The sequence below is a fragment of the Oreochromis niloticus genome, linkage group LG6, assembly GCF_001858045.2.
Source record: "Oreochromis niloticus isolate F11D_XX linkage group LG6, O_niloticus_UMD_NMBU, whole genome shotgun sequence".
NCBI classification, from domain to species: Eukaryota; Metazoa; Chordata; class Actinopteri; order Cichliformes; family Cichlidae; genus Oreochromis; species Oreochromis niloticus.
In genome coordinates, this window is record NC_031971.2 from 13,355,889 (window position 1) to 13,381,754 (window position 25,866).

Consider the following 25,866-nt stretch of genomic DNA (forward strand, 5'->3'; position numbering starts at 1 on the left):
TTCTTTACCTGTTACTTATTTACTTCAGTGTAGTATGAATTTCCACTGGTGAGGACTTCAGGAGAAAAGCTGCAAAAATGATGAAAACAAAGATAAATGTCCGAAATTTAATTTGCCAAAGTCGCCCAGCAAGCCAGATTGGAGCCTTTGGTGGGCTGATTCTGGCCCCCATGCCTTATGTTTGACACCCCTGATCTAGTACTCAAACTGCCTCTGTCTCCTATTTTTGCTACACTAATGCCTGCAGACCGACACTCACAAACAGCATCAGCTATGCCACGAAGGTAAAGTGGACTTTTGTACCTCCTGCTTCATACACTCTTAAAAATTAAACAGGGTGTGCAACAGGGGTATAAAGTGCACGAGCCAATAGCCCCTTGGGTGCCCCACTTTACTCAGTGCTAATGGGCCACAGGTATCTTTGACCTTGGCCTGTAAACTTTTGTGACGACATGTAAAGTCTGTGTGACGCTGACAATAAACCATCCACAAACAGAGCTGTAAAAGTGCTCAAACCGAGCAGGACCACATTTCCCAGTGATGACGCACACACACACACGAACAGCAGGAGAAAACATCACGAGCAGCGCTAATTGTTTCTGCTTTCCTTCTATATGTATTTCCTTCCGTCTGCTAACGCCCCCTGTCGGGCATCATCAGTAGCGGCGCCCCCCCCTCAGCAGTCTGGCCGTCCCAGCGCCGCCCGCAGGAGCTTCCAAGTTCACAAACCGCTGGCTGTGTTTGGATAGTTTGGATAGCTGTCCCACGGAGTCAGATACCACAGCCTCAGCGTTGTTACAGTTGTTGCGCTTTGGATGGACATACGGACTCCATGTCAACTTTCTGTTTTTGTTTTCTGGCCTCTAACATTTAAGCGTTTAAACTTTCTTTTGTTGCTTTCTGGCTTTGTTTCTGTATCCAGAGTGATTTCTGTGGATGGCGAGGTCTAACCAAGATGGACACGGACTGTCTGCCGGTTGAAGACTAGATAACGGCTTCTCAAACTAAATGTAGACTTTATTTTTTTACGCGTCTTTATCGTGTTTATCCGTGAACTTTGTAGTCGGACCATTTCCATCCCGGGAGTGGGGGGTCACAATCCTATAATGAACATTTTCCCACTGGAGTTTCGGTAAACTTTTCCCACGACTCGCCATGTCGGGAGTGGTCCGCACCCTGAGCCGCTGTCTGCTCCCGGCCGAGGCCAGCCGGGACCCCGGCGGCAGCAAGGAGAGAAGCCGGGAGAGAGACGCGGCGCAAGAGCGGGAGGCGAGGCGCAGGAGTCGGGAGATAGACGCGATGATCGCCCGGGAGAGGAGAGCCATTCGGCGACTGGTGAAGATCCTCCTGCTCGGGGCCGGGGAGAGCGGAAAGTCCACATTCCTCAAACAGATGCGCATCATTAACGGGCAGGAGTTTGATCAGAAGGCACTTCTGGATTTCCGGGACACAATCTATGAGAATATACTGAAGGTAAAGACGAGGCTCGAGGGGGCCTTCACCCTCCACATATCTAATGTTTGCCGTGTTTGTTAAACATCCAAAGCGTGTTTTATAAGAGAAGGACAACAGTGAGGGGGCATTTTGAAAGTTTTCACAAGTAATTGACACTTTAGGTCACTGTGGCTCTAACTATTCAGATTTTTAAATTAGTTGCTTTTGTCTTCGCTTTTATAATAAATCTGATTGATTTGCATTTTTTAAGACAGTCAGGCAAAACCTTTTCTGAAGAAAATCAAGATGATGGGAACAATTTATATCTGCAGCCCTGGGCCATTAGTGACTAAGGTTCACACACTTATTTAAACACACACAGAGGTCTGTTGACATAGTGCATATTTTTATCCTGAAGTGAGTCTATGTGTGTGTGTGTGTGTGTGTGTGTGTGTGTGTGTGTGTGTGTGCGTCCTGTCCCTTTGTTTGCTGTCATGGCTGGGCCTCCTTCACCAGCTAACAATACCAGACTATTCCTGAGGGATGAGCACATCCGCCCTGAGTGCCACACAGCCCAGACAAGGATGATAAGAGCCTGCACTTCTGCACAGACAAGACAGTATTCAGTACCCTCCCCCAAACACAAGTATACAGTGACCGTCCTGCCTCGGGCCAGATCAAGAACACAATCTTCCCACACACCCACACTTTACCAGCAGCCAAACTCCAGAAAACACACACAATGCGCGATGTGTAGGAGCTGATAGTCCAGGCCAAAACTACCAGCTATTACCCCGCTTAAAACATCTGTAATTCCCTCACCAGCGCTGCGGTCATTCGTCATCTGAAGTATATAAAGAGCGAATGTTAGTATTAGGGTAGTAAGTGGAAGTTATTTTCATTAATGATTAATCGTTTCTGTTTTATTCCTCTGTTCAGTGTCTACTCTTTTCCCCATCTTTTTGGATGTGACTTTTTCTTTGCAACTCTGCACAGAAGGCCACAATCCTGGAGTGACCTCACCACTGCGAGAACAAAAAAAAGCTTCTGGTTGAGAAGTGATGCACTCTTGCTCAGTTGCAGATTCACGCTCCTTTTTAGTGTGCTGTTTGCTTAAGAGAGTAGCACACGTGGTTGTAAAATCTGGAGTTTATTGGAGGTTCATGCAGGCAAATTGTGTGATGCTCGCGCATACTCGACGTTTATGGCTTCTTTAATCAGCACAAGCTGTGCTAACATAATTGGAAAAAGGTTTTACCGATGATCAATCAGCCCTGTAACGTGATAAACGTTCACTGGGCGACATAATGTGCCACTGAAGAAGGACTGATGGCTGCTGGAAACAGGCCTTTGAGCCTCTATGTAGATGATACAATAACAATAATAACTAATTTATCATCAGTGAATTATTGAATTAATGGGCATTAATGGGCATTAAAATCATATCTGGATAATTTGGTGTTGGAAAACGAGGACATTTTGAAGCAATCCCAGCTTAACCGCACTTTACAAATAAAAGCAAATGCTGTAAATGGCTATCATCCCAACACTGGATCCTTTCCAAACATGTCGAAGCAGTAAGCCTCCGACCTAAATTTCATTTTGAAGAAGACGAAAAAGTCACAAGAGGCCAAATCTGTTGATCCGTTTGAATATCGGATGAAGATCGCGTTGGATTTTTGGCCTTCAAATCAATGTAGTGTGAATAATATGGCGTGCACCATGATCAGACACCTCACCGACGTCACGCTGACAGTTCCCGTGAATGTTAAAAAAAGAATACGGCACATTCCCGGTCGTGCTCCTGACATGATGTGCCTTCTTTGAGTTTGGACGCCGCTGTTTGGATTTCCCACATCACAAAGGGAAAACAGCCAATCGTTTGCTAGATGCGGTTGTTGGTGGAAGATCAGTGTCACCTACCAGGTGTAGTGGGGAACCCCCTGTTTTATGGGAACCTATCGATAAGGAGCGAGAGAGCAAAGTGGGAAAGGAAGGAAAGAAGGGCGGATAAAGCTGAAAGAGAATGCACAGGTGTGCTGCACAATTAGGCCTGCAGAAATAAACAGCGGAGAGGTGGAGCTCAGGTGCGGTCTGAGTAATTATCTCATCAAGCAGTGGATAGAGCTGTGGTTTAACCATTGTCAGAGGTGAACCATATGTTCCTCACACACTGAAGTGAAACAAACAAAAAAACCCCTCTGATCTAAGTTAGCCTTAACTAGAAAGTAAATGATCACCGAGTCGTTTTTGACTTGATCTGTTAGTTTATGAGCTGCATTTCTTCATCACAATAGAAGATAAATACCAGCAATAAAAAAAGAGCAAATCTTTCTAAACTGAGCATGTGATGGCTGCTCCCTTCTCTTATCTCTGGTAGCTTTTATCTCTCATTGCCTTTCTTGATTTTCTTTGAAGTATTCGCCTGCTTTTTTCTCTCTCTTTTTTTCTTCTTTTTTGGCTCGTTTGGTTCACAGCAGATATTTTGGCACCGGCTGCCCGCTCATGTGTTGTGTTTTGTGGCTGGTGTTGATGTCACTTACAGTCCCATCATTCACTTGGGCTCTGTGGGCTCAGGAGGCAGGCGTCGCTTTAGAGGAGGAGGAGGTCAGTGCAGTTCGCAGGGTGGACTGCATCAACGCAGGAAAGAGAGCCGCTTTTTAATACAACATTTATAAATGAAACAGAACCCTGCCAGCTCCAGCCATCTGCCGGAGGCAACTGCTACTAACGCTGCTGACCACGCCATGACTGTGAGAAGCCCATCAGCTCAGACATCAGATTTTAATGTTTTTTCGCCCCGTGTGGTCAGATACTGAGGGCCAGTAACACATAAAATGAGCTTTTCAATCAAAGCCTGTTACTCATTTAAATTTGTGCGTCCTGTGGCGTTGCCCTCTACGGCTAGAGAGGAGGTGAAGTTTGGTTGGAGTTAACAGGAAGCAGAAGATTCACATACTAATATCCTATGTAAAAAAAAGCAGGTTTTTTCCTTTTCTTTTCTTATTGGTATTTCCTCCGTCTACTCTATGTAGCTGTTTTTACACGTGGATGTCAGGAGAATGAAGTAAGGATATTGTACACTCGGAGTCTGCTTCACATTCAGTCTGACTATCTGTTTGCTTCAGGCTGCCTGAGCAGCGCGTGCAGGGCTCGCAGCAAAATAGGACCACTCCTGCACTGTGAATTCGCTAGACTGCTTCCTGCATAAATTTAACCTGGGCATTATTTAACTGATCGCCCAGACTTTGTGCTGCCGAGCTGGGAGGATTTTGCATTTTCACCTCTTTCAGGTATAGCCTCGAAAAGTTCAGGGGAGCCAGTGCATGTGTGGAAGCATCCTATGTCAGTCACATAAAGAAGTTGTCTGGTCCAAAACTGGGTCATAGTTCTGGGAAGTATGCAACCTGCACTTCCTGGGAAGTAAAGCGAATGCTGTTTATGGCCTTTGTGCATGCATATGTTCAAATGTTTATAACCAGATAATCAGTGATAAACTAGAATTACTCTGAATCAGTTTACAACAGGAGTTACAACATCCATGCAACACCTTTCCATCCATCCATCTTTCCTTCCACTTATCCAGTTTGGGGTCAGAGGGGGTTAGGGGGAAGGTAGTGGTTGGAACCATTCACACTCGTAATTACACCTACGGCCAATTTAGAATTGCAAATTAACCTAACCCAGGGAGAACCAACACAAGCACAGGGAGATAACTCCACAAAACTCCACAGAGGTCCCAGCTGTTGGATTTGAACCTGGGGCCTCCTCGCTGTGAGGCAGCAGTGCCAGCCATCTGTCTGTCATTCCTGTGTAATTACCACCATGTTCAGACTCATAACAGTAAGCAAACCTGACTTCCAGTGTTTAGCGCTCGCTTTGTTTCTGTTTTTCTAGCTGAGCTTCACACTAACCCATGAGCAGCAGACCAGAAATGCACAGTACGTGCTAAATATAGCACACAAGCTGACGTCATCTGAACGTCCAGATAACGCGCAAGCTAGTTCTCGTTAGAGAATGTGTGCAATCCTCTGGTACTGACCTCTTAGATTGGGCAAAGCGGAGGCAACGTCAGTCATCTGAATTCTTCGGAGGCTTTGAAACTGAGCCGCACGTAACTGACTTGTTACAGACAGACAGTGACAAGCTGATCGGCATGGAAGCAGACAGTGGAGTAAACATGCGGGCACTCAGGAAGAGACGCAGACAGGAATATGGAGGATTATGATACAAATGCAGCAGATTAGTAAATTGATAAGGCTCGTGTCGTCTCGGAGACAGTGATCACAATCTGGATGTGACTCACTCAAAGCTCACGCAGTGATTCTGCGTTGAGATCACTGCGTCCACGCTGGTAGTGGGTCTGCATGTTCGTCACATTAATGTAGCATGTGTGTTTGTGTGTGTCTTTGTTTTAAGCACCACTGTGGGATTTCCTCACTTGTTTAGGTTCACATCCATCTCACTCATTCCTAAAAACAAAAACAGCATTTCTGAACAAAAAGTCTGAACAGGATCAGACTTGAAAGCACTCCACAACACTGAGTCACAGAGGGCAGCCAAGTCAGACTGCACACACACACGCACATGAAACAGACATACATCGTAGATACATTAGTCAAACCTTCTTTTCACTCTATGCATTTGCCTTTTTTTGTTATAGCCATCTTCAGAAGCGTGGGTGGTGGGGGCACTCTCTCTCTTTGACTTCCTGGTTTTTACATGGTCTGCCCCGTATTTATAAAGACGACGCTGAGCCGGGTCAGGAGATGTTGATGTTGTGGGTGTGTAAAAGCCTCTTCAGTGTGAGATTAAGCAATACAAATAAACTTGACTATTGCAAAAGATTCAGATGGGTCATGAGTCACTGACAGACACACACAGAGCACACGTACTTTGACCCCTGAGACACTCTTAAATTACTCACAGCAGAGTCATTGTGACGATCCATAAAACAGATGAGCAACAACTCTTTAATAATTCAGCCGCTCTGGACTCGGAGATGCTGTGAAATACGCCTCACATTTGCAGTGAATTATTAAGAGCCGGTGAGGGTGTAATGGATCGGCGCCAGCTCACCGATTCAAAAATCAAAGGTTTTTACAGCTAACTTACATTTTTGGTGATGCTCGCAGTTGTTCACAAGAATTGGCTGGAAAGAGAGAGAGAGAGAAAAAAGAAGTATATATTTATAGTTGCTGTGTGAAACGGGCGTAAATGCTGCATCATCAGTTCCGGAAAGTTACAGACCACCTCAATCTGACATCTGGAGTAGCTGTTCAAGAGAATAGATGGCAGAAATAGAAAAAAGTAGAACTGAAGGAGGAATATTCAGTCTCAGGAAGAGACCTCCCACACAGATCCCACATGGTTCTCCTCAAAAAACCACCAGCAGCCACACATGCATGCGTTTAGAGTGTGACTTAAATGCATGAGTTTCAGCGTTAAAGTTACTCCGTGTTTACGAGGAATGCTAGATTCCTTTTTTTCTTCCCATCTGTGTGGTTAGAAAAATATCTGCGACATTAAGACAGGCGGTTGGTCTTCTTGTGTGTGTCTGCAGGGCATGCGTGTGCTGGTGGATGCCCGCGACAAGCTGGGTATCAGCTGGCAGAGCTGTGAAAATGAGAAGCAGGGCATGCTGGTGATGTCGTGGGAGGGCCGCGTAGGCGCTTCGGGGGTCGAGCCCAGTGAGTTCCAGCTGTACGTGATGGCGCTGAGCGCGCTCTGGGCAGACGCCGGCATACAGGAGGCCTACACCAGACGCTCCGAGTTCCAGCTGGTGAGTAGATTAGAGACACATTATTCTCAGTCCTTTTAATATCCTCCCACGCCCCTACGAACTTTCATCACTAACCACCTGAGACACCCAAAAGTGGTAATTTTAACCGGATGATGTTTAACCCTTGTAATTATATGAAAGTGATTATTGCTATAGAAACTCTGCAAGATGCAGTAAAGTCAGTCTGTGCTTTTCATGGCAACAAGCTGCAGTACTCTGAGGCGGTGAGAGGGCGCAAAACACGAAGAGAGGGCAAGGTACTCGTGTGCCAGTGCTGCAGAAAATGAGCACTTAAATCAAAGTGTTGTTTCAAATATTCAGCTTTTTAACAGCGTTATTATCATCTGAGCAATTTAGCTTGACTTTTCTGCTCGAGCGCTTTTTCGTGTGCTTTCAGTTGCAACATGTGATGCCAGGGCATGCACCGATGTAGCTACTGTTGTGTTTGTTATAGTTAAACCAAAGCAAATCACCAGCGAAACAAACTGTTATCCTACTTGTACTCTTTTCCCCTCCTTTACACAAATATGTGGATGATTTTTAGATTAGCTGAACCATTGCAAAATATTCCCCTGAACCTTTTTGCTGCTGCAGAAATCTCCCGTGGGGGGCAGATAACCCTCTTTGGGATTTTATAGACTTAAAGAAAAAAAATGTATATAGACGAAAACTCTCTGTAACCGTTTAAAAGGGCATTTCATTCAAAAAGTGTTTGTTGTCTTTTGTAAACCTAGTCAATAGACGAGAGACGAGACGAGACAAGAACAAAGGTCCAACATGTTTTAACCTACTCGTTCAGCAGTCTAAGGCAGAAGCTTCCAACCTTGTATTCTGCACATATCAGAGGCCTATAAGTGTGAACTGAAGATGCTCGTGTTTATGTCAGTGATATTTGCAGTGCTGTAAAAAGTATTTGTCCCCTTCCAGATTCGTTAATTGTTGTCACACTTATATGTTTCAGATCATCAAGCAAATTTTAATTTTAGACAAACATGACCTGAGCAAATACAAAATGCAGGCAGGCGGCGTGGGCGCCTAAGTTAGGAGCGATAACTCTTCAATAAGGCGACGTAGAAGCTTCAAATTGATACTATAGGTGCATCTACTAAAAATCTTTTCTTCTGACCTCAAGGTTAGAGTAAGGTCAGAGTAAGCTTTCTGAAATTCTTGTGAGTGTGATAGCTTGAAAACAAGACAATGTAGGATTTTGAAATTGATACCATAGGTGTGTCTACTGGGAGGATAAGGGGTAGCACTGGCAGGATTTTTAAATGATGATTTCATTTATGAAAGGAAAGGAGCGATCCAAACCTATTTGGCCCTGTGTGAAAAAGTAACCTCCACCACCCCAGTGATCAGCCACAGTTTTTGAAAGTTGAGTTCAGTTTCATTAACGACATCCAGGCCTGATAACTGCCAGATCTGTTGAATTAAAAAACTCACTTAAATAGAATCTGCCTGTCAAAGTGAAGTACAAAGTCTACAAAGGGTTACAAAGTCTAAGGATTTGGGACTCCAGTGACTACAGCGAGAAAACTTGGTGAACCTTCCCAGGAGTCACTAGCCAACTGAAGTAAGAGTGCATAGATGACTCATCCATGAGGTCACAAACCAATGCCTAAACGATGTCTAAAGAACTGCATGCTTCATATGTGTCAGTTAAGGTCAAAGTTCACGATTCTATTGGGAAAATACTCTGTGGACTGACGAGACAAAAGCTGAACCTTTTGTGTCCTGTTACATCTGCTGTTAAACTAACACAGCGTGTCATAAACAGATCATCATAGCTACAGTCAAACATGGTGGTGGTAGTTTGAGTTTCTGGGGCTGCTTTGCTGCTTCAGGACGACTTGCTGTAATTGATGGAAACACGAATTCTGCTCTCTACCAGAAAATCCCGAAGAAGAATATCCGAACATCAGTTCAAGAGACCTTGGGTTATGCAGCAGGACAATGATCTAAAACCTCTCCAGCAAGTCCACCTCTGAATGGCTCAGAAAAAAACAACATGAAGGTTTTGGAGTGGCCTCGTCAAAGCCTGGATTTAAATCAAACTGAGATGTTGTGGCATGACCTTAAACAGACCGTTCATGCTCGAAAACCCTCGAATGTTGCTGAATTAAAACAATTATGCAAACAAAATTCCTCCACAGTGATTTGAAAGTCAGTTATCACAAACACTTGTTTGCAATTCTTGCTGCCAAGCGTGGCGCAACCAGTTATTAGGTTTAGGGGGCAATCACTTTTTCACACAGGGCCGTGCAGGTTGGGATAGATTTTTCCCTTAATAAATGAAATCATCATTTAAAAACAGCATTTTGTATTTCCTTGGGTTATCTTTGGCTAAAATTAACAATTGTTTGATGATCTGAAACATTGAAGTGTGACTAATATGAAAAAAATAAGAAATCAGGAAGTGGGCAGATACTTTCCCACGGCACTCTACAATGTCCAGTTCTGCATTAGTGTTATTTTCTAGTTTCTCCTCTACACTTCCCACCTTATAATACTTAACATGATTTATGTGGTATTATGTAAAGAAATATATGAATATGCTGAAATCTTTGACACAGTGTAGTCTGTTTGTTTTTTTTGTTGTTTGATTAAACCAGATAAACTGGCTTTAAGCTTTGGCCAAAGAAAATGTCAAGTAAAATAACGTCTGACCTTTCTGTTAAAGAAGCAGCTTAAATGACTTTTGAGGACATGTCTTTGATATCTAACATCCAAAGTGAACATTTCTTTGAATATCTACAGCTTTGGAGTTCTCGTCAGTTCCTGAACTCCGACGCTTAACAAAATATTACCAGGAATTGCAACACTAATGGTTTGATTTCATTAGTGTTCTCTTGGCTTTCATCTGGCTTCACTGAAACCTCAATATCCCAGCTTGATGCATGAGGGTCAGATTAAGAAAAGGATATTTCAAAATAATAACTGGAACAGCTCTGATACAAACAGCTACCGCTAATTTAAGAGCTACTTTGATGTAACTGGTTGTATGTGAACTGATGTAACCCTCTCTCATATTGAAAGAATGTAACAGTAATGTGTCCGACGCATGTTTTCAATGCAACGTAATACAGGGAACGTTCGTTCTTGCATTGCACTTGGCGGTGTGACAAAAAGGGGAGGTGAGCTGAACAATGAAATTATGATAACTTGGCTTGTAAATAATCCTCCAGACTACAAGACGGCATTCGAATGCATTGTGTCCACCAGATCTCAGTTTGACAACTGAAGGATGTACATTTTATTTTGCTATATTGAGGGCAAAACAAATCACTGCTTTTAACTGCAAGAAAACTCGCACAAACTCGAGCGCGAATGTTCTCCTGAGAGAAAAACATGCGGCTTTATAAACAAGCCGAGCTGAAAATCAATGATTTTACAAAATCATTGATTTCTGCATCTGGTAGACAACTCGGGAAGATGATTATTCGGATTAAAGCCGCGGTAACCCCCAGAATCGGTGGGAGACATGTTTAAAACGTTGTTGTAATGGTGTGCCTTTCTTCTTCGAGGTGCCGCTGGCGTCTGAGGCTGATATTGTCACATTGTTTATATTGATTTTGGCTCTAAGAGTAAGGGAGATGTTAAGAGAGAGCGCGAGAGAGAGAATGAGCAAGTGTGTGGGATGCAGGAAAGAGGGGCTGTTGTTTTACTAAAGCTTGTTGTAAACTTGTAGTGTGTGTATATACTGCATAACAATGCAATAAAATACAAAGACGATAAAGCCGTAATAATGCAGTACATTGTCCAGCTCAGATATATTAGTTTCCCTTTTTGCTTTTCAGCCCAGTTCATCATCTTCAGCTCTCTTGGGTGAGAATGCATTTAATTAACAGGCTTTAACTTTTCCATAAACTATAAACACCGATCAGCCACCGCATTAAAGCCACGGGTCTAATATTGTTGATTTCCTTACACTGTTGACACAGCTGACCTGCTGCAGCATGGACACGTCCTCTGTGGTCCTGAGCAGCGGGATGTGAGCAGTGGATCCTTTGGGTGCCAGGGCCTTCCTGCATCAGATTTTTCCTGTTGCATTGTGTAGATGCTCAGTTGCATTGGGATAATTGGGACTGGGATCATTATCGTCTCATGTGTGATTTGTAGTTCGTGGATATTTAGAAGTAGAATGGGAGGCAGAGCCTTCAGCTGTCACCAGCTCACAGTTTGGACACCCTGTCTACTACTAAGATCCGGCCTAAAACTTTCCTTTCTGATAAAACATATAGTCAGGGCTGGATCAGGTGACCTTGAATCCTCGCTTAGTTACGCTGCAATAGGTCGCAATAGGCCGCCCCTCCCTGCGCCTCGTCCTTCTTGTGGTTTCTTCCTGTTAAGAGAGAGTTTTTTCTCCCCACTGTCGCCAAGTGCTTGCTCACGGGGTCATTTGATTGTCTTTACCTTTCAATATAAAGCACCTCGAGGCGATTGCTGTTGTGATTTCGCACTATATGAATAAAATTGAATTGAACTGAATCAAATCTCCGAAATTGTCAAGCTGGTTGTCATGGTCAACTCCCGGGGCTCTTTTTCCTGTTCTTTGAAGCATTCCTGAGCCTTTCTGCTGCACTGAGTAATTAACCTGATATATCTGGTATATCTGCCCCTTCTTGGGAGGGGTTGCAACAGCAGGTAGCTCTGTGTGTTTGAGTTGGCAGATTTTTTTTACATTTTTTTAAGCCAGAGACCCTTCCTGACCAAATCCCAGGATCTGTAAACCACTACATTTCTAAATGAAATCCTTACTAAAATGTTAAATCTCCCATTCAGGAAAAAAAGCACGTCTCAGTTCACTCTGATTTGGGTATAGTCACTGGCTGACCTGATGATTTCATTTGATGACTGCTACTGCGTGTCCGCATTTAAATTTAGTGTTGCATTTTTAAATTTTGATATGATGGCAAACAACATTTACAGCAAACACAAAATAACTGCTACTCATTACTAATCATGCTGTTGTCCTGTTTCCGTTTCTTCTGCTATTAGCGGTCTGACTGAGTAATATTGCAAAGAAGAAGAAAAAAACTTTGCACTGTAGCCTTGTTTTCCACTTCTGTAGTCGTGCTGTGGAGAGCAGGAGATATTTGCATGGTAACTGATTTACCTCAGCCTGTTTTCTCTGATCTAATAGTCACTGATGTGCTCAAAACATCCGAGAGAGTAACCGGATCACATTAGAAATGTTTATACCTGCCAGCTGAAAAAGAAGCCGGAGTTAACTGTTTAGTAGTGCACCGAGTGAAGCCAAAGTATTTATTGTCTTTTTGCATAACTTCCTTATCTCCCTCTCTCTCTCGCTCGCTCGCTTTCATTTTTTTTTTTTTTTTGGAGACGTTGCAAAGATGTAATTATTTTCCTCTTGACTGTAAATGGAGCCACTGAAGTGCACTCTGCGGAGTCTCTTCTCCTGAATTACATCCAGCAAACACAAACGTGAAACTCCTCACAGACAGCAGAGCAGTTCTTCTCCCTTTTAACAACATGCAGTACATTAAACACACACAGATCAACACCAGTGGGTTGCACAAGAAATGTTTTCTTTATAGGCAACGACCAGTCACCACGAGTGCATAGAAGATATGCAAGTTATTACAGTGAAAGTGATGGAGGACATTTTTATCATCGTCTTTGTCTCTCTTCCTAACGTTTTACATCCACAAAATCATCATCAGAAGGCATCATAACATTACGTTATGTCTTAAAAGGCTTAAAAGACAAGCATTTTACAAACCAGTGAACCAGATAAGCTTTTAAAAATAAGTGAAACGCTCAAAAGTTTCATATGAAACTTCCCGAGATGAATCATGTCTGGCAGATATTTTTTTTCTGCTGTCTTTAGCCGGAGCAGCCTTTGCTTTTTTTTCCAAGTTCATCTTTTATTCTCCCGTCTCGCAGGAACAAAAACAAATAGACTCCTTTCAACAGCCACTTGCTATATTTTAAAGAACATTTTGTGAGAAACAGACCGGCTAGAGAAACCATTTGTCCAATAAACGTCTACAGATATGCCGTGAAGGGCCAGACAGCTTGTCAATGACGTTCAATGGTTCAGCAGAATGTCATGAATGATCGCTAACCATATTGTCAACAGAGGGAATGTCTCACGGCATCGGCATCACCAGCTGGGCTCGCTGTCTGCGCTCCGTGCATTGGCTGTAACCGCTAGTTCTGTTTGGGCTTTATTGAAAGTGACACAGCAGCTTTACTGTCTGCTCGGGGCTGTGAGGACGACCTTTTACCTCGTTACACTTTTATCGGTGACAAAACGAGCTGGAGTCACATAGAAGGTGCTTACGTCTCTGTCTCCGCTGTCTCGCACTCACCAAACTGTGTGTGCGTGTTTGAGATGTACAGCTCTGGGTCAGACCGCTTTGTCTTATCTGGAGTTGCTGTGTGATAAAGTTAGTGTGTTACAGCCGCACACAGGCCTGCAGGCATCGTTCTCTCTAAAGGCCAGCACGCATAGGAAACGCATTTAGAGGCGTTTTTGATGCTCATGGCCTGCTGCCACTCTATCAGCAGACTTTTTCAAACGTATCAATCTATACTGACTCTGAAACACGCGCGATCTGCTTGTCACCTCAAGACAGCTATTTAAATAGCTGCGGTTCCAGTGTTGTGAATGATGTGCAGTCTGTGTGGACTAAGTGGACTGAGTGCTTCGGTTCAGCTCTCGATTTGCTTTAAAGTGGAGTAAAGCTGGTGAAAGTCAGTGTTTTGCTGATTGTCAGCAAATTCCGTAAAGAAACCAAAACCAGCAATGCATTAAACACCTGCTGGCTGTGTAGCGAATGCGCTGTACAACTCTCTTTCCTTTTTTTCTGCATGGGTCCAGACTGAATCTGAAGCAATTTTAGCAGCTGTGTACCGCAGGCGTAAAGGGAACGCTTGCGTAGTTAAGTGCAGGTTATGATGTAAAACACTAGTTTAGCCTCCATGTTTAAATTCTGTCCCACTGACATCATTATTGTGGCTCGGGAGATACAGCGGGTTGTCTGGTGGCTCGATGCCCAGAGTTTCCCCCAATCGGAGGATGACCGTGTGCGTGATTGTTTTGGTATAGAAACAGAGGCTGAATGTGTGTGAGACTGGGTGAACAACGCTTGTAGTTAAAAAAAACCTTTAATTTGCATATATGAGTTTTAATTTGTATCATATTTGCTACATCTGGCTTTTTTTGCAATGTATGACTTAAAAATTCATTAATTTAGGTTTTTCGGTGGATAAAAAATCACACTGATGATGCAGAAGTGTCAAAAATTCACAAAAACTGAATGTATGAAATATGATACTCGAGGCATTAAGGGGTTAAAGGGGGGAAAAAATGTGTTTTTCTTTCCTGATGAAATTAGATTGCTTCACTTCACAGGGCCCTCATCATACTCCAGAGGTCACAGGTAAACAGGAAATGCTGTGAGTTTAGTGAGGAGCTACAAGCTGAAACCAAAAATAGCTGTCAGCTCATTCCAGAGCTTCTTCAAAGAGCCGACGCTTCTGATAACAAGCTTCTGCAGACTCGCGACTAAAATCACAGCATTTTCTTACTGCAAAGTATAAATGGAGTGTAAAAATCGTGTATTACAGGTATTATACGTGGCAATCTGTGGCGTGTGTGGTGTGATGAGGTACATCCAGCCTTGCAAAGTGAAGTGCTGTGGTAAAAAAAAGTAATAATAAATAAAAATAATAGTCATTTGTGGCTTTCTAGATGTTCAATTTCAGTGGATGACTCAGCAGTGACCCATAATATGACACTATTTTCTGTCAATTGCTACTGGTATTAAAGCATGAATGAATGTCAACTGCATATCAGAGCTACTGTGCTGATGAGCTGGCCAACAGGCCAACCTACAACTTAACCTCTCTATTTTTTGATTCCTTTCATCTCTCCAGCAATTCACTGTTTGAAAACATCTAGTTGGGACTATTGGAATTGAGCAACACTGCAGATCTCATCCATGCTGCTAGTGGAGCTAAAACATTTTAACCAGTGAGCCTATGAACACTGTATTTCTATTTAATATTGGGCAATCCCTCATTCACTGTCCTGCTGCATGCAGTTATTACCAATGCACCAAATTCAAGCAGTTAGTTCCCAACATATCTAACATGTACTACAGTGCCCAGTTGTTTTTGAGATTACTTAGACCAAGAGTGTCAAATATAAGGCCCAGGGGCCTGAATAAGCCCACCAAAGACTCAAGTATGGCCCACTGGAAGGCTTTGGAAAATATGAAGGACGGCAAAAATTCATACAGTCATACAGCTTCATACAGAAAGACCTCTCCCATGGCCATTCATACAATTAATTCAATTAATAGTAAAACAAGTGAATGACAGTAGGCTCCTGTTTTTTCCCTGTCTGTTATAGAAATGTATTATTTTTACAGTTTTTACAATTTTATAATTACAGGAAAGTCTCCTCAATGAGCTAAAAGAAGGTTTTATGTCATTTTACTCATTTATTTCTCTTAATTTTAGCCAAAAAGACATGCTGATAGACTCCTTCAGTTAACTACAGCAGCGTTTCTTTATCATGTAGATAAACTGAGACATACTGTTAAACTGCACACGTTTTCTCAGGGATTAAATGTGTGGTTAAACACCGGCAGAAAGGGGATTTTCACCGATCCGACCCACTTAACATCAAAGTGGCCCACGATGTAAAATAGTTTAAGTCGGGGATGTCAAACTTAACTTTATATTTGTCCCCTTTGTTTTTAAATGATTTATGTGCATGTGCTTGGGGCCCAATCGAGGATAAAGGAAGTTAAACGCTACCAAAAAAGTGCTGGTCTTCTTTTTCTGTTCACTTTTCGGACAAAACATGGAGCAACAGCAGCCTTATTCTCGACAGCAAAAAACTAAAATGTCTGCTGTGGAGTAAATGTGCTGAGTTAGATACTCTCCGCCTCCACTTTCTTGCCGCTCTTGGAGAGGTTTTCCGGGGACACCGCAATCAGCTTTTCCCAGGCACAACTGGGCCCGAGCTGGGCCGCGAGCAGACAGGGGAGAGGGAGGAGAGTCCGATGAGAGGAAGAGAGAAAGGGAGTGGAAAGCGGAGATGAGCGTGGAGATGGGGAGTCTCCCACAGTGAAAATGGAGCGAAGGAAAAGGGGAGATAGTGAGGGGAAAAACAAACCCAAAGCGAGCACAGGCAAGGAGTTTGTTTACTTGGAGGCTTTTCTGTTTTCCCACCACACCCAGATAACACGCAGTTTGATGCAGGACATAAACATCGAACCTCCCCTGCTCGAGGAAAACAAGGCTGTAGATCAAGGAGTGACAGTAAGTGGTGGCTGCTGTCTTCAGCGTAGGTTTAGACTTTGTACCGTTCAGGGGACTTTGAAGTCTCACAAAGGTGTAAAGAGGCTATAAATGCACAAATGCGTGCGACGCTGCACACACGCACACTTCATCGATGACTTGGGCCTTGCTGAGGTTTAACATTGTGTATAGTGTGTCTGTGGTACCCCATTTTATCTATAATGCATATCCCTGCCTTGATAGGAAGAAACATAAAATATCCCCAGAGCAGGAATTGCAAATAAGATAGTGGTGGATCTGCACCAGCTAGTGAGTGCATGTTTTAGACTGATAGATTTCAAACATAATCCCTCCCTGAACAGGAAACCTGAGCTGCGAGCTGAAGCTGAGCACAGCTGTGTTGAAGAGTATCGGCAACAAATCCCCCCCCTCCAGTTTCTATTCCAGACAAAACTGGAGAAAAGTGAACTGAAGCTTTTTTTCTATAAATTTCTTGAACTCCGCTCAGAAATATAGATCACATTGAGCATTACAGCTGGAACACTTGGTTTAGATTCGTTGATTTGTCACATTGATGAGGTTTTGTAACGTTTTCTGGATTTAATTTAGATCCAAACTGAAACTGCTTCCCCTTCAGTGTTAGAGAAGTAGGATTCAAAAATCGATGATTTTTTTTTAATCGTTGATTTTTGATTCCTACTTCTCACCCTATTAAAACTGATGATGCTGCATTTGACTTCTATCAAACCCAGCCTGCATGTTTATCATGCACAGGTCGACGAGCAAAATTTTGCACTTTTTAAATGTAGCTGTTTGCTGTGTGCCATACTGTAAATTTAATAGATAACAATTTGTGAACAGTTCTTTGTCTGCAATAAGCATAGACTGAAAAGAAAAGATGGTCAACTCCAGTTTTGAAGCTGCAGTTTTCACGTCGACAGCAGGCACAATTTTAGCTAACAGCAGCAAAACATCCTCAGACTGTGCAGGCATACATAACACAGAGTAACCTAATTAATGCTAAGTAACCCAGAGTGCAGACTTCTTGGGTGGTTGAGCATATTATTTAGACACCCTATACCACGAACATAGTCAACAGGTCTAGTTCAGCGGCACTGCCCCATAACAAAACTTTAAGGTGTAATTCAGTTTAACAGGTCACGTACATAAAAATTCTCACCCGTAAAAATGCTTGTTTCAGATGTGTCGTTGGTCTTTGGGCAACAGCTCATTTTTGGAGTCAGCCTCAAGTGGCCACTCAAGGAACTGCAGTTTTTGGCACTCAGCTTTATTTATTGATTGATTTATTTCCAGCTCTGGAGGTTAAAGCCCGGCTAGCCAGTATTAGCCACTTGTCGATCAATCTGTACTGACATTTAAATTTTCGAAAAATGACAATTAAAAAGTAACGAAGACAGGGGAGAAACACCCTACAATCGTGATACCAGTGGTGATGTTGCATAGATTCACCACTAGAGGGCAGTTTGCAACAAACAACCAGCTGATCTATTCAATTCAGTTTTGTTTATTTAGCATCAAATCATAACATGAGTCGCCTTATACATGTACGGTGAAGACCCTACAATAATAGAGAAAATAGTAATAGAGAGACTGAGCTGAGTCGGAAGAGTGTGAACAAATGGACATATAAATGAAGGGGAGGTCTTTTTATGTTATGTGTCTCTAAAAGAAAAAAATATCGGCCAATGTATCAAAATATCTGATTTTTAAAGGACTAAAAATCAGATATTAAAAATCCTGTATCATTGCTGCATGAGGCAAACAGCAACTTCTCCACCTGACTCACCAAGCACATCGATGACTGTGCCAGTCTGCCTGCGCTCAAGAAATGGATTCATCGTGTGTCATTCAAAGCTTTTGGGCATAAAGTGTAACAGTGTTGATTCATTCTTTGTTAATAAATAAATAAAAATGTACTTATGCGGTGTCATAAAATTACACTCTGGAAAGGTCAGTGGACATTTTAAATTTTAAAATTCTTCATTAGTTAATAAAAAAATAATATTTATTATTATTTGAATTGAAAGGACTGACCCACAGTAGCACTGCACTTAGTTCCACACTCAGTGACACATATACCTGTGCCCATACACACACACACACACACACACACACACACACACACACAGAACAGGAGCTTATTCAGGTCTTTGCTGGAATAAAGCCTCTAATCTGCCCATTCACACCATGAATGGAGACATTCCTCCTGCCTTACTCAACACACACACAAATGCACACACACACACGGGCTCACATACGTGCACACTCACACACATGCGTGCTCACGCCCACATGCACGCCCAGAGCTGTATTTTATTCATTTACAGCTCTGCATTACCGGGCACTAAAATCCATCCTTGATCTAATAAAATAAATTCAGTCTGAAGCTTCGACCGCATGAATGATCAGACTGTTTCATTTGTGCTGATGGCAGTTGAAGCGTCTGTGGAAACGATCTGTGCTTGAGCGCGCGTGCGTGCGTGCGTGTCAGCGCGTCTGCGGGCGCACACTCACGTGCGTGTCCGTGTCTGTCTGGTGTGTCTGCGTATCCCTTCATCTCTGGGAATTCCCCTCTCCCTGCTTTTCCCTCCCCTGCCGTTCGTGTCCGGCTGAACCAATCAGAGCCCCCCGGCTTTGTGTTTCCTATTGCCAGTGACACCGTAGGTCATCGGCGGGGTCACCGGTTCACATCTCACCCACACAGAGGTCACATTTCCTGGTTGTTATGGGGCATGTCAGGGCCAACATGAAGAGTAAGAGTTGTTTTTTGTTTTTTTTTAACTGTTGCTTGTTGATCAGTTTGAAAGACACTGAAACATCTGGAAAAAGCTGCTGTCAGCACGACATTAAAGAGGAATAATGTTATATTGTAGTGTGTGCGTGTGATGGAAGTGCTAAAATGACTTTCAAACTTTGAATTCTGTCTGACTCGCTAATCCCTCCCTCCCCCTCTCCTCTCCTGTTTTCACACACACAGCTGTTTCCTGTTGAATCTGAGTGTATTTAAGAGAAAGAGGGAGGAAGAGAAAGGTTCATTTTTAAACTTCTGTTGGGAATCAGCCTGATTCCAGTTTGAAATGCATATACCTATTATTTCTGCTTGCTTTCAGCCCATTTACAGCACATGACATGAATATAGCACGACACCCTGAAGATCAAGCTCCCGTGCTGTAGAGAAACCAAATAAACTTTTTTCCTTCCCGCTGGTTTCCATTCATTTCCAAGCAGCATGAAAATCAATTAGCAGCCTCTTAAAACCTGAGTGAGCTGCGCGATCCATTGCAGTGAAGATCGGCGTGCACTTAAACCACATTACTATCCAACAGTGGATGGTGGAGCAGTGACAAAAAAGCACACATGGTGCTCATAGTAATGGACTACACATCTCAAGTTTCAACAGTTGTCTAATTGAGTTTCAAAGCTAGCAAAAATGAACGAAACCCAACCGCTGTCTGAAGTATCAGGAAAGCTACATCCAAAAACTTCAGCTGTGCTATATGCATTCAGAAAGAGTCGGCAAAGATCTTGGATGTAATCTTGTGTGATCTAAAGTGAAAGAGTTGATAGCACACTGGGATATTCCACTAAATTAAGTTTTGTGTGTTCAGCGCAGAGACTGTGGTAATTTTTAGGTACTTCCCTGATGACTGATTCGGTGGATGTTTGCAGAGGATATGAAATGATTCGAATCATGTTCTTTCTATAGACTGGAACATGGTGCAACTGTACAGCGTGACACGTGATCCATCTTATTGTGTTTCCTTATTCCTGTAAATTAAGTCATGTTCATCACATTTTTTTATCCTCGGTTTCATTTCTCTTCTCCGTGTAAATCGGCTGTATGTGGAAGTCAGGTTTTGATACGTGCCCACGTGAGACCAGATTAATTCATCACAGGGTCGCCTTGTGACGCCACAGCCTACCTTTTGTGCAGTGTGTTGTCTGTTATATTCTCTCATTTGTGCGAGTATCTCCGGTCTGTATACAGTCATGGTAAAAAGAAAGGACACCATCTGTGTACCATAGCCACTACAAGTCTTAAAATTATGTAAATACAGCCTCAGACAGGGCAAAAGGACAAAGCTTTATCTTGTCAGACAGATGGCCTCACATTAGACTCTAGAATACTTTGGTACACAGAGGAGTTCATGATCCACTCAGGGACTATGTGAGTGCCCAGGTTATGTGGCTGCAAAACAAGCCCAAATCATCACCCCTCCATCACCGTGCTGACAGCTGGTGTGAGGTGTTTGTGTTGATATCCTGTCTTTAGTGGCATTGTGCATTATTTCTAAACATCATCTGCTTTGGTGTCATCTGTCAAGGACAGCGTTCCAGATCTCTTAGTTTCTTCAAATGCAGTTTTGCAAAGCTGCACTGCCATGTTCTTTTCAGTGTCTTTCTCCTGGCAGCCATTCCAAACAAGCCATGCCTGTTCAGTGTTTTTCTGATTGTACTATCATGAACTTTAACATTTAACATGCTAACTGAGGCCTGCAGAGCCTGAGATGTGGCTTTTTGTTTTTTTGGACCTTCCACCCCTGCAAAGATTGGCATCTGTCTTGACTGTTTTCCATTTGTCAATAATCTTTCTCCCTGCAGAGTGATGGAATTAAAGTTACTTTAAAATGGCTTTATAGTCCCTCCCACGTTGAAACAATTAACTTCTTTAAGATCATCGGTAAAGGCTTTCCTCCTTGGCGTGTTTACACTTGCTGATGATCAGTTAATCAAGTGCACCTGGTTGCTAATTACCATTATAAGCAGTAAGGATGTACTTGGCTTTTCACACTGCTTTTGCTCTTTTTATGAATATAAAGTAACAAAGTGTAACTATCCTTTAGGATGTTGTTGAATTTTAAGACCTGGTAGGGTGCAGATTATTTTTATTGTGTCCTGAAACACAAAGTGAAATATCTCTGTGTTTAACTTTGTCTGGCTGCTGTTTGCCTTTAGGCAGATTATTTACTGTAAGTTTATTAAATGTGAAAATAGCTCTCTGCTCCAGCTGGAAAATTGGTGCAGTCAAATCAAACAGCTCTGTTCAGAAACAAGGTCGTTCAGAGTGCTCTACAGAGAGCTAGAAAGAGGAAAACAAAGAGATATTTAAAACGCATCTTTGCATAGGGGTCACGATATGAAGCATGCACAGATAAGTCATGATGGGAATATAACGACAACCTTATTATTTCCCACGTTCACATATGTCTAGTTAAATGTATCTGGCATGCTAATGTTTACTCTAAAATGATCATTGGGGCAAATCCGAGTTGTTTCTGCTACAAACTCGGTAAACGTGATGTCTGAACAGCGTTAAAGCTGTGGGGGTGTGATTGTGGGCCTCTATAGAAAACTGATTTTCTCTGCTCTCTAATGGCTGATCTTTAGACCACAACATGAGGCTGTCACACCAGCACAATGAGCCGAAAGAAGCCAAAACGCTAAATAAACCTGAGGTGAGCCGCACCTCAGGTTTATATTCTCTGCGGGTTTGTAACCGCGATTTTTCAAATTAAAAGTCACTGCTTGATCCTTTGTTGATTGGAAAATGTGGATCAGTGCTGCTTTAATGTCATCTTGAGCTTTAAAGAGCTGCGGACTGGTGGCAGGTTTTGTGTGACACGATAACTAGATGTGATCAAGCTGCGAGCAGATGTAATGGGACTAATATGATTGTGGTCGTTCACATGGTTTCTGTCCTTTGTTGCAACGATTGATGTCTTGTTAAATTAATAACCACAGTACGACAGCCTCTATGGAAATGAGAATTAAAGAAGGAAGAAATACAAGAAATGAAATCGTTCCGATAATGTGATCAAGAGCTGTAATTTGATTATTTTGAGTCTTTTAAGTTTGCTTAATGCGTATAAGATGACTCGGGTCTGTGTCACAGCTGTAATGGATTCTTTCCTTCTTGTCTGCAGAGTGAGTCGGTCAAATACTTCCTGGATAACTTGGATCGTATTGGACAACTGGTGAGTCATAGTGACTAGTTAAATCTGAAGCACACTCTGTACTTTTTACCTTGCAAGACAATGTTCTCATATCCTTTTTCAGAACTATATTCCCAGCAAGCAAGACATTTTGTTTGCGAGGAAGGCGACTAAAGGGATTGTCGAGCACGACTTTGTCATCAAAAAGATTCCCTTTAAGATGGTGGATGTTGGAGGGCAGCGGTCCCAGAGGCAGAAGTGGTTTCAGTGCTTCGACGGGATAACCTCGATACTCTTCATGGCCTCGTCGTCGGAGTACGACCAGGTACATGCACACAAAAAAAACCACATATCAGCCCAATTATGAAACGCTGATGCAGTGGGAACGTTTGTCAGACGAGTCTCTTGACTGTTGGGATTGCGAAATGCACAAGAAACATCAGAGAGACACACAACATTTGCGGTTAACACAAAGCCCTCTTTGTGGTGCGCTGAGGAAACTTCATTGTTCCCACAGTCGTGGCTCGAGTTCAAGTCAGCGGTCATATGATGACGACTGAACCCTTAATTGGCACGCAGATAAGACCTAGAAAAAAATAAATAACTAGACAAAGAATAACGTTGAGCCGATGTGATTCCAGGTCTTGATGGAGGACCGCAGGACAAACCGTCTGGTCGAGAGTATGAACATCTTCGAGACCATCGTCAACAACAAGCTCTTCCTGAACGTGTCCATCATCCTCTTCCTCAACAAGACGGACCTGCTGGTGGAAAAGATTCGCACGGCCGACATTCGCAAGAACTTTCCTGAGTTCAGAGGAGACCCTCGCAGGCTAGAGGACGTACAGGTAACCCGAGGTTTCACAAAACTCTGAACGCAGTTGCAGATTTTGAGCGTCTTCCTAAAGTGCTCCATTATCTTTCTCAATGCAACTTTGCAACAGTGGTAACTTTCATGCATTCCAGAAGAAGCTGCCCATACATGGGTCGCTGTAGCAGGTCATCTGCTAATCGGAAGTCTGCATGCCAAATATCCTCGGGCAAGATAGTAATCCCAAGTGTGTGAATGTTAGATAAAAAGAACTTACTTAAAAAAGGGGTTGCATAAATGGGAGAGAATGGGTAGCTGAGGCTTTGGGTGCTCAGTAGCGTAGAAAGGCTCTATCCGTTTACCATACATGTAAGCTTATAAGGACCGAAATTTCTATCATCACACACGTAGGTTGTTATGGGCAACAATGAAAGATGTAAAGGAGCGTTTATAAAGACATCAATTTATTACCAAGGCTTTATTTTAAAAAAGAAATACAGTTAATACTGCTAATTAAAGGCTTGTTTTTCTGCCAACTCATATTTTCCCTCGTTTCTGAAGAGATAATCCAGGTTGCTTCTTGCCTAATAAGGCTTTTAGCATCCGTGACTGAAGTCAAGATAATTAATGATAATCCTAAAAGCTGGATTATAGAGCAACACTCAAAATGAGCGCATTACTAATACTACCTGGATTTCTCTGCAACCTGTGTGTTACAGTGCAGCTTTCTAAGTGTTTTAAAGTACTGGTACTGGTTTCTTACTACAAATCTCATCCACCCATGTATGCCTTTAAACCTAATATCCAAACCCAGGGTTCAAAATGCAGATTGATGCAGTCGGGTATTGAACCGCTGACCTTTACCATTTTTAGCTGACTCGCTCTTTCTCCTTAGCCACAGTTACCACTGTGGATGCCAGCTTTGTGACGAGCAGATTTTACAGCAGAAGCATAAGATTAGAGGTTTCAGCATATTTTTAAGGGTTTAAAACATGTGAGCATCTTAACTAGTTATAAAAGAGGAAGTACACCAGTATTTTTCTCACAGCCTGCAAGCTGTGTTGATCACTGTTTTGTTTTTAACCGTCAGATAGAGCATCGCTTCAAACTCAGCAGCAGCATTAGCTCCTTTCCTTTCATGAAGGATGAAAAGGAGTCACTGAAACACATTTGCTTAGCACTGAGAGCTGTTTGCAGGGCTTCCACCTCCATGCTATCTGGTTACTGAGAAACCTTCCTGAAAAGACTTATTATGCTCACTGTAGCTCTAGATGTTTATTCTTGGACTCTACTGGATTAATTTTGCATGATTTATTTATCTTGCACTGTTCTGATCAGGCCCCTCAGTTTATCCACTGTTTGAAGCAAGCTGTTTTAGCTCCTTCCTTCAGATTGGTTCTCCTATGCAAACAGAAGGTTCAAACGGCAGGTGGGTGGGGCTTCTGTGCTCGCAGCCAGAGCCTTAGTTGACCATATTAAGGATATCTGCTGTCATTGCAGCATCAAGAGTAGAAATATTTAAACAGTGTTTAGAGCAGTGCTTACACATACTGTGGGAGAAATAATCACTTGATCTTCTGCTGAATTTATAAGTTTGCTCACTCACAGAGAAATGAACAGTCTCTCTCGTCTTTATGAAAGTTTCATATTAACAGACAGAGACAGTGCATCAACCAGAAATCCAGAAAAAACACATTACATAAAAGTTTGAAATTGATTTGCATGTCATTGAGTGGAATAAGCATTTGAGGTGCCAGCAAAACATCACTTAGTACTTGATGGAGAAACCCTTTTTGGCAAGCATAGTGGTAAGATGTTTCTTGTAGCTGATCAGCAGGTTTGAAGGGATTCTCACTCATCTTTACAGAAACTCTCAGAAATGTCTATAAATTAGGTTTCTTGGCTGCCGCTTAGCAACTCGAAGCTTTAGCTCCAGCCACAGATTCTCTATATGTTTAAGTCTGGAGGCTGGCTAGGCCACTCATGATCTGATTGTGCTTCTTCTTTAGCCACTCCTTTGTTGCACTGGCAGTATGTTTTAGGGTATTGTCATGCTGGATGGCCCATCCATGACTCATCTTCAGTGTTTTGGCTGATTAAGGTCCTTGTGCATGATTTTGCAGTAGGTGGCCCCGTCCAGAAAAACAAAAGCATAATGTTTCCACCTCCATGCTTGACTGTGGGGGTGGTGTTCTTTGGGTCATACTGAACATTTCTCTTCCTCCAAACACAGCGGGTCAAGTTGATGCCAAAGAGCTCAGTTTGACCACAGCAATTTATCCCAATCCACCACCTTTCTCATGATCAACCTCACCCTGTGAGGACAGATCTTGCATGGAGCTCCAGATCGCGAGGGTGACTGATCTTTTACAATCACTACAACAGTTGTGTATGTCTGCATCTTGTCCCTGATGTCCTTCAGCAGTTCGCTCGTGGTGCTGGAGAGGTTGGAATGGGAGAAATTGATTGTGTGGACCGGTGTCCAGTGGACAAGCTGATGTCAGGAGTATCTGTAACTGACTGATTGATTTATTGATTGTAATCTGTGTGCCACAGTGGAACATAGTCAATCTGTGGGAGACATGCAAATCAATTTATAACTTTTA

At 42.7% G+C, this 25,866-nt stretch overlaps 1 protein-coding gene across 2 annotated transcripts in view; it reads left to right on the forward strand.

Moving 5' to 3' along the window:
- The first annotated feature begins 668 nt into the window (after positions 1 to 668).
- gna12a (guanine nucleotide binding protein (G protein) alpha 12a) overlaps positions 669 to 25,866 on the forward strand; it is a 28,565-nt gene continuing 3,367 nt past the window's right edge. The window contains exons 1-5 of one of the 2 annotated variants that reach the window (XM_003455953.5): positions 670 to 1,473; positions 6,998 to 7,216; positions 22,441 to 22,491; positions 22,574 to 22,774; positions 23,091 to 23,297. In XM_003455953.5, the coding sequence (XP_003456001.1) occupies positions 1,156 to 1,473; positions 6,998 to 7,216; positions 22,441 to 22,491; positions 22,574 to 22,774; positions 23,091 to 23,297 (996 nt within the window). In that variant the 5' untranslated portion in view covers positions 670 to 1,155. Of the gene's footprint in view, positions 1,474 to 6,997; positions 7,217 to 22,440; positions 22,492 to 22,573; positions 22,775 to 23,090; positions 23,298 to 25,866 lie in introns of both variants that reach the window. The other variant, XM_005460733.4, reaches the window with a different exon arrangement.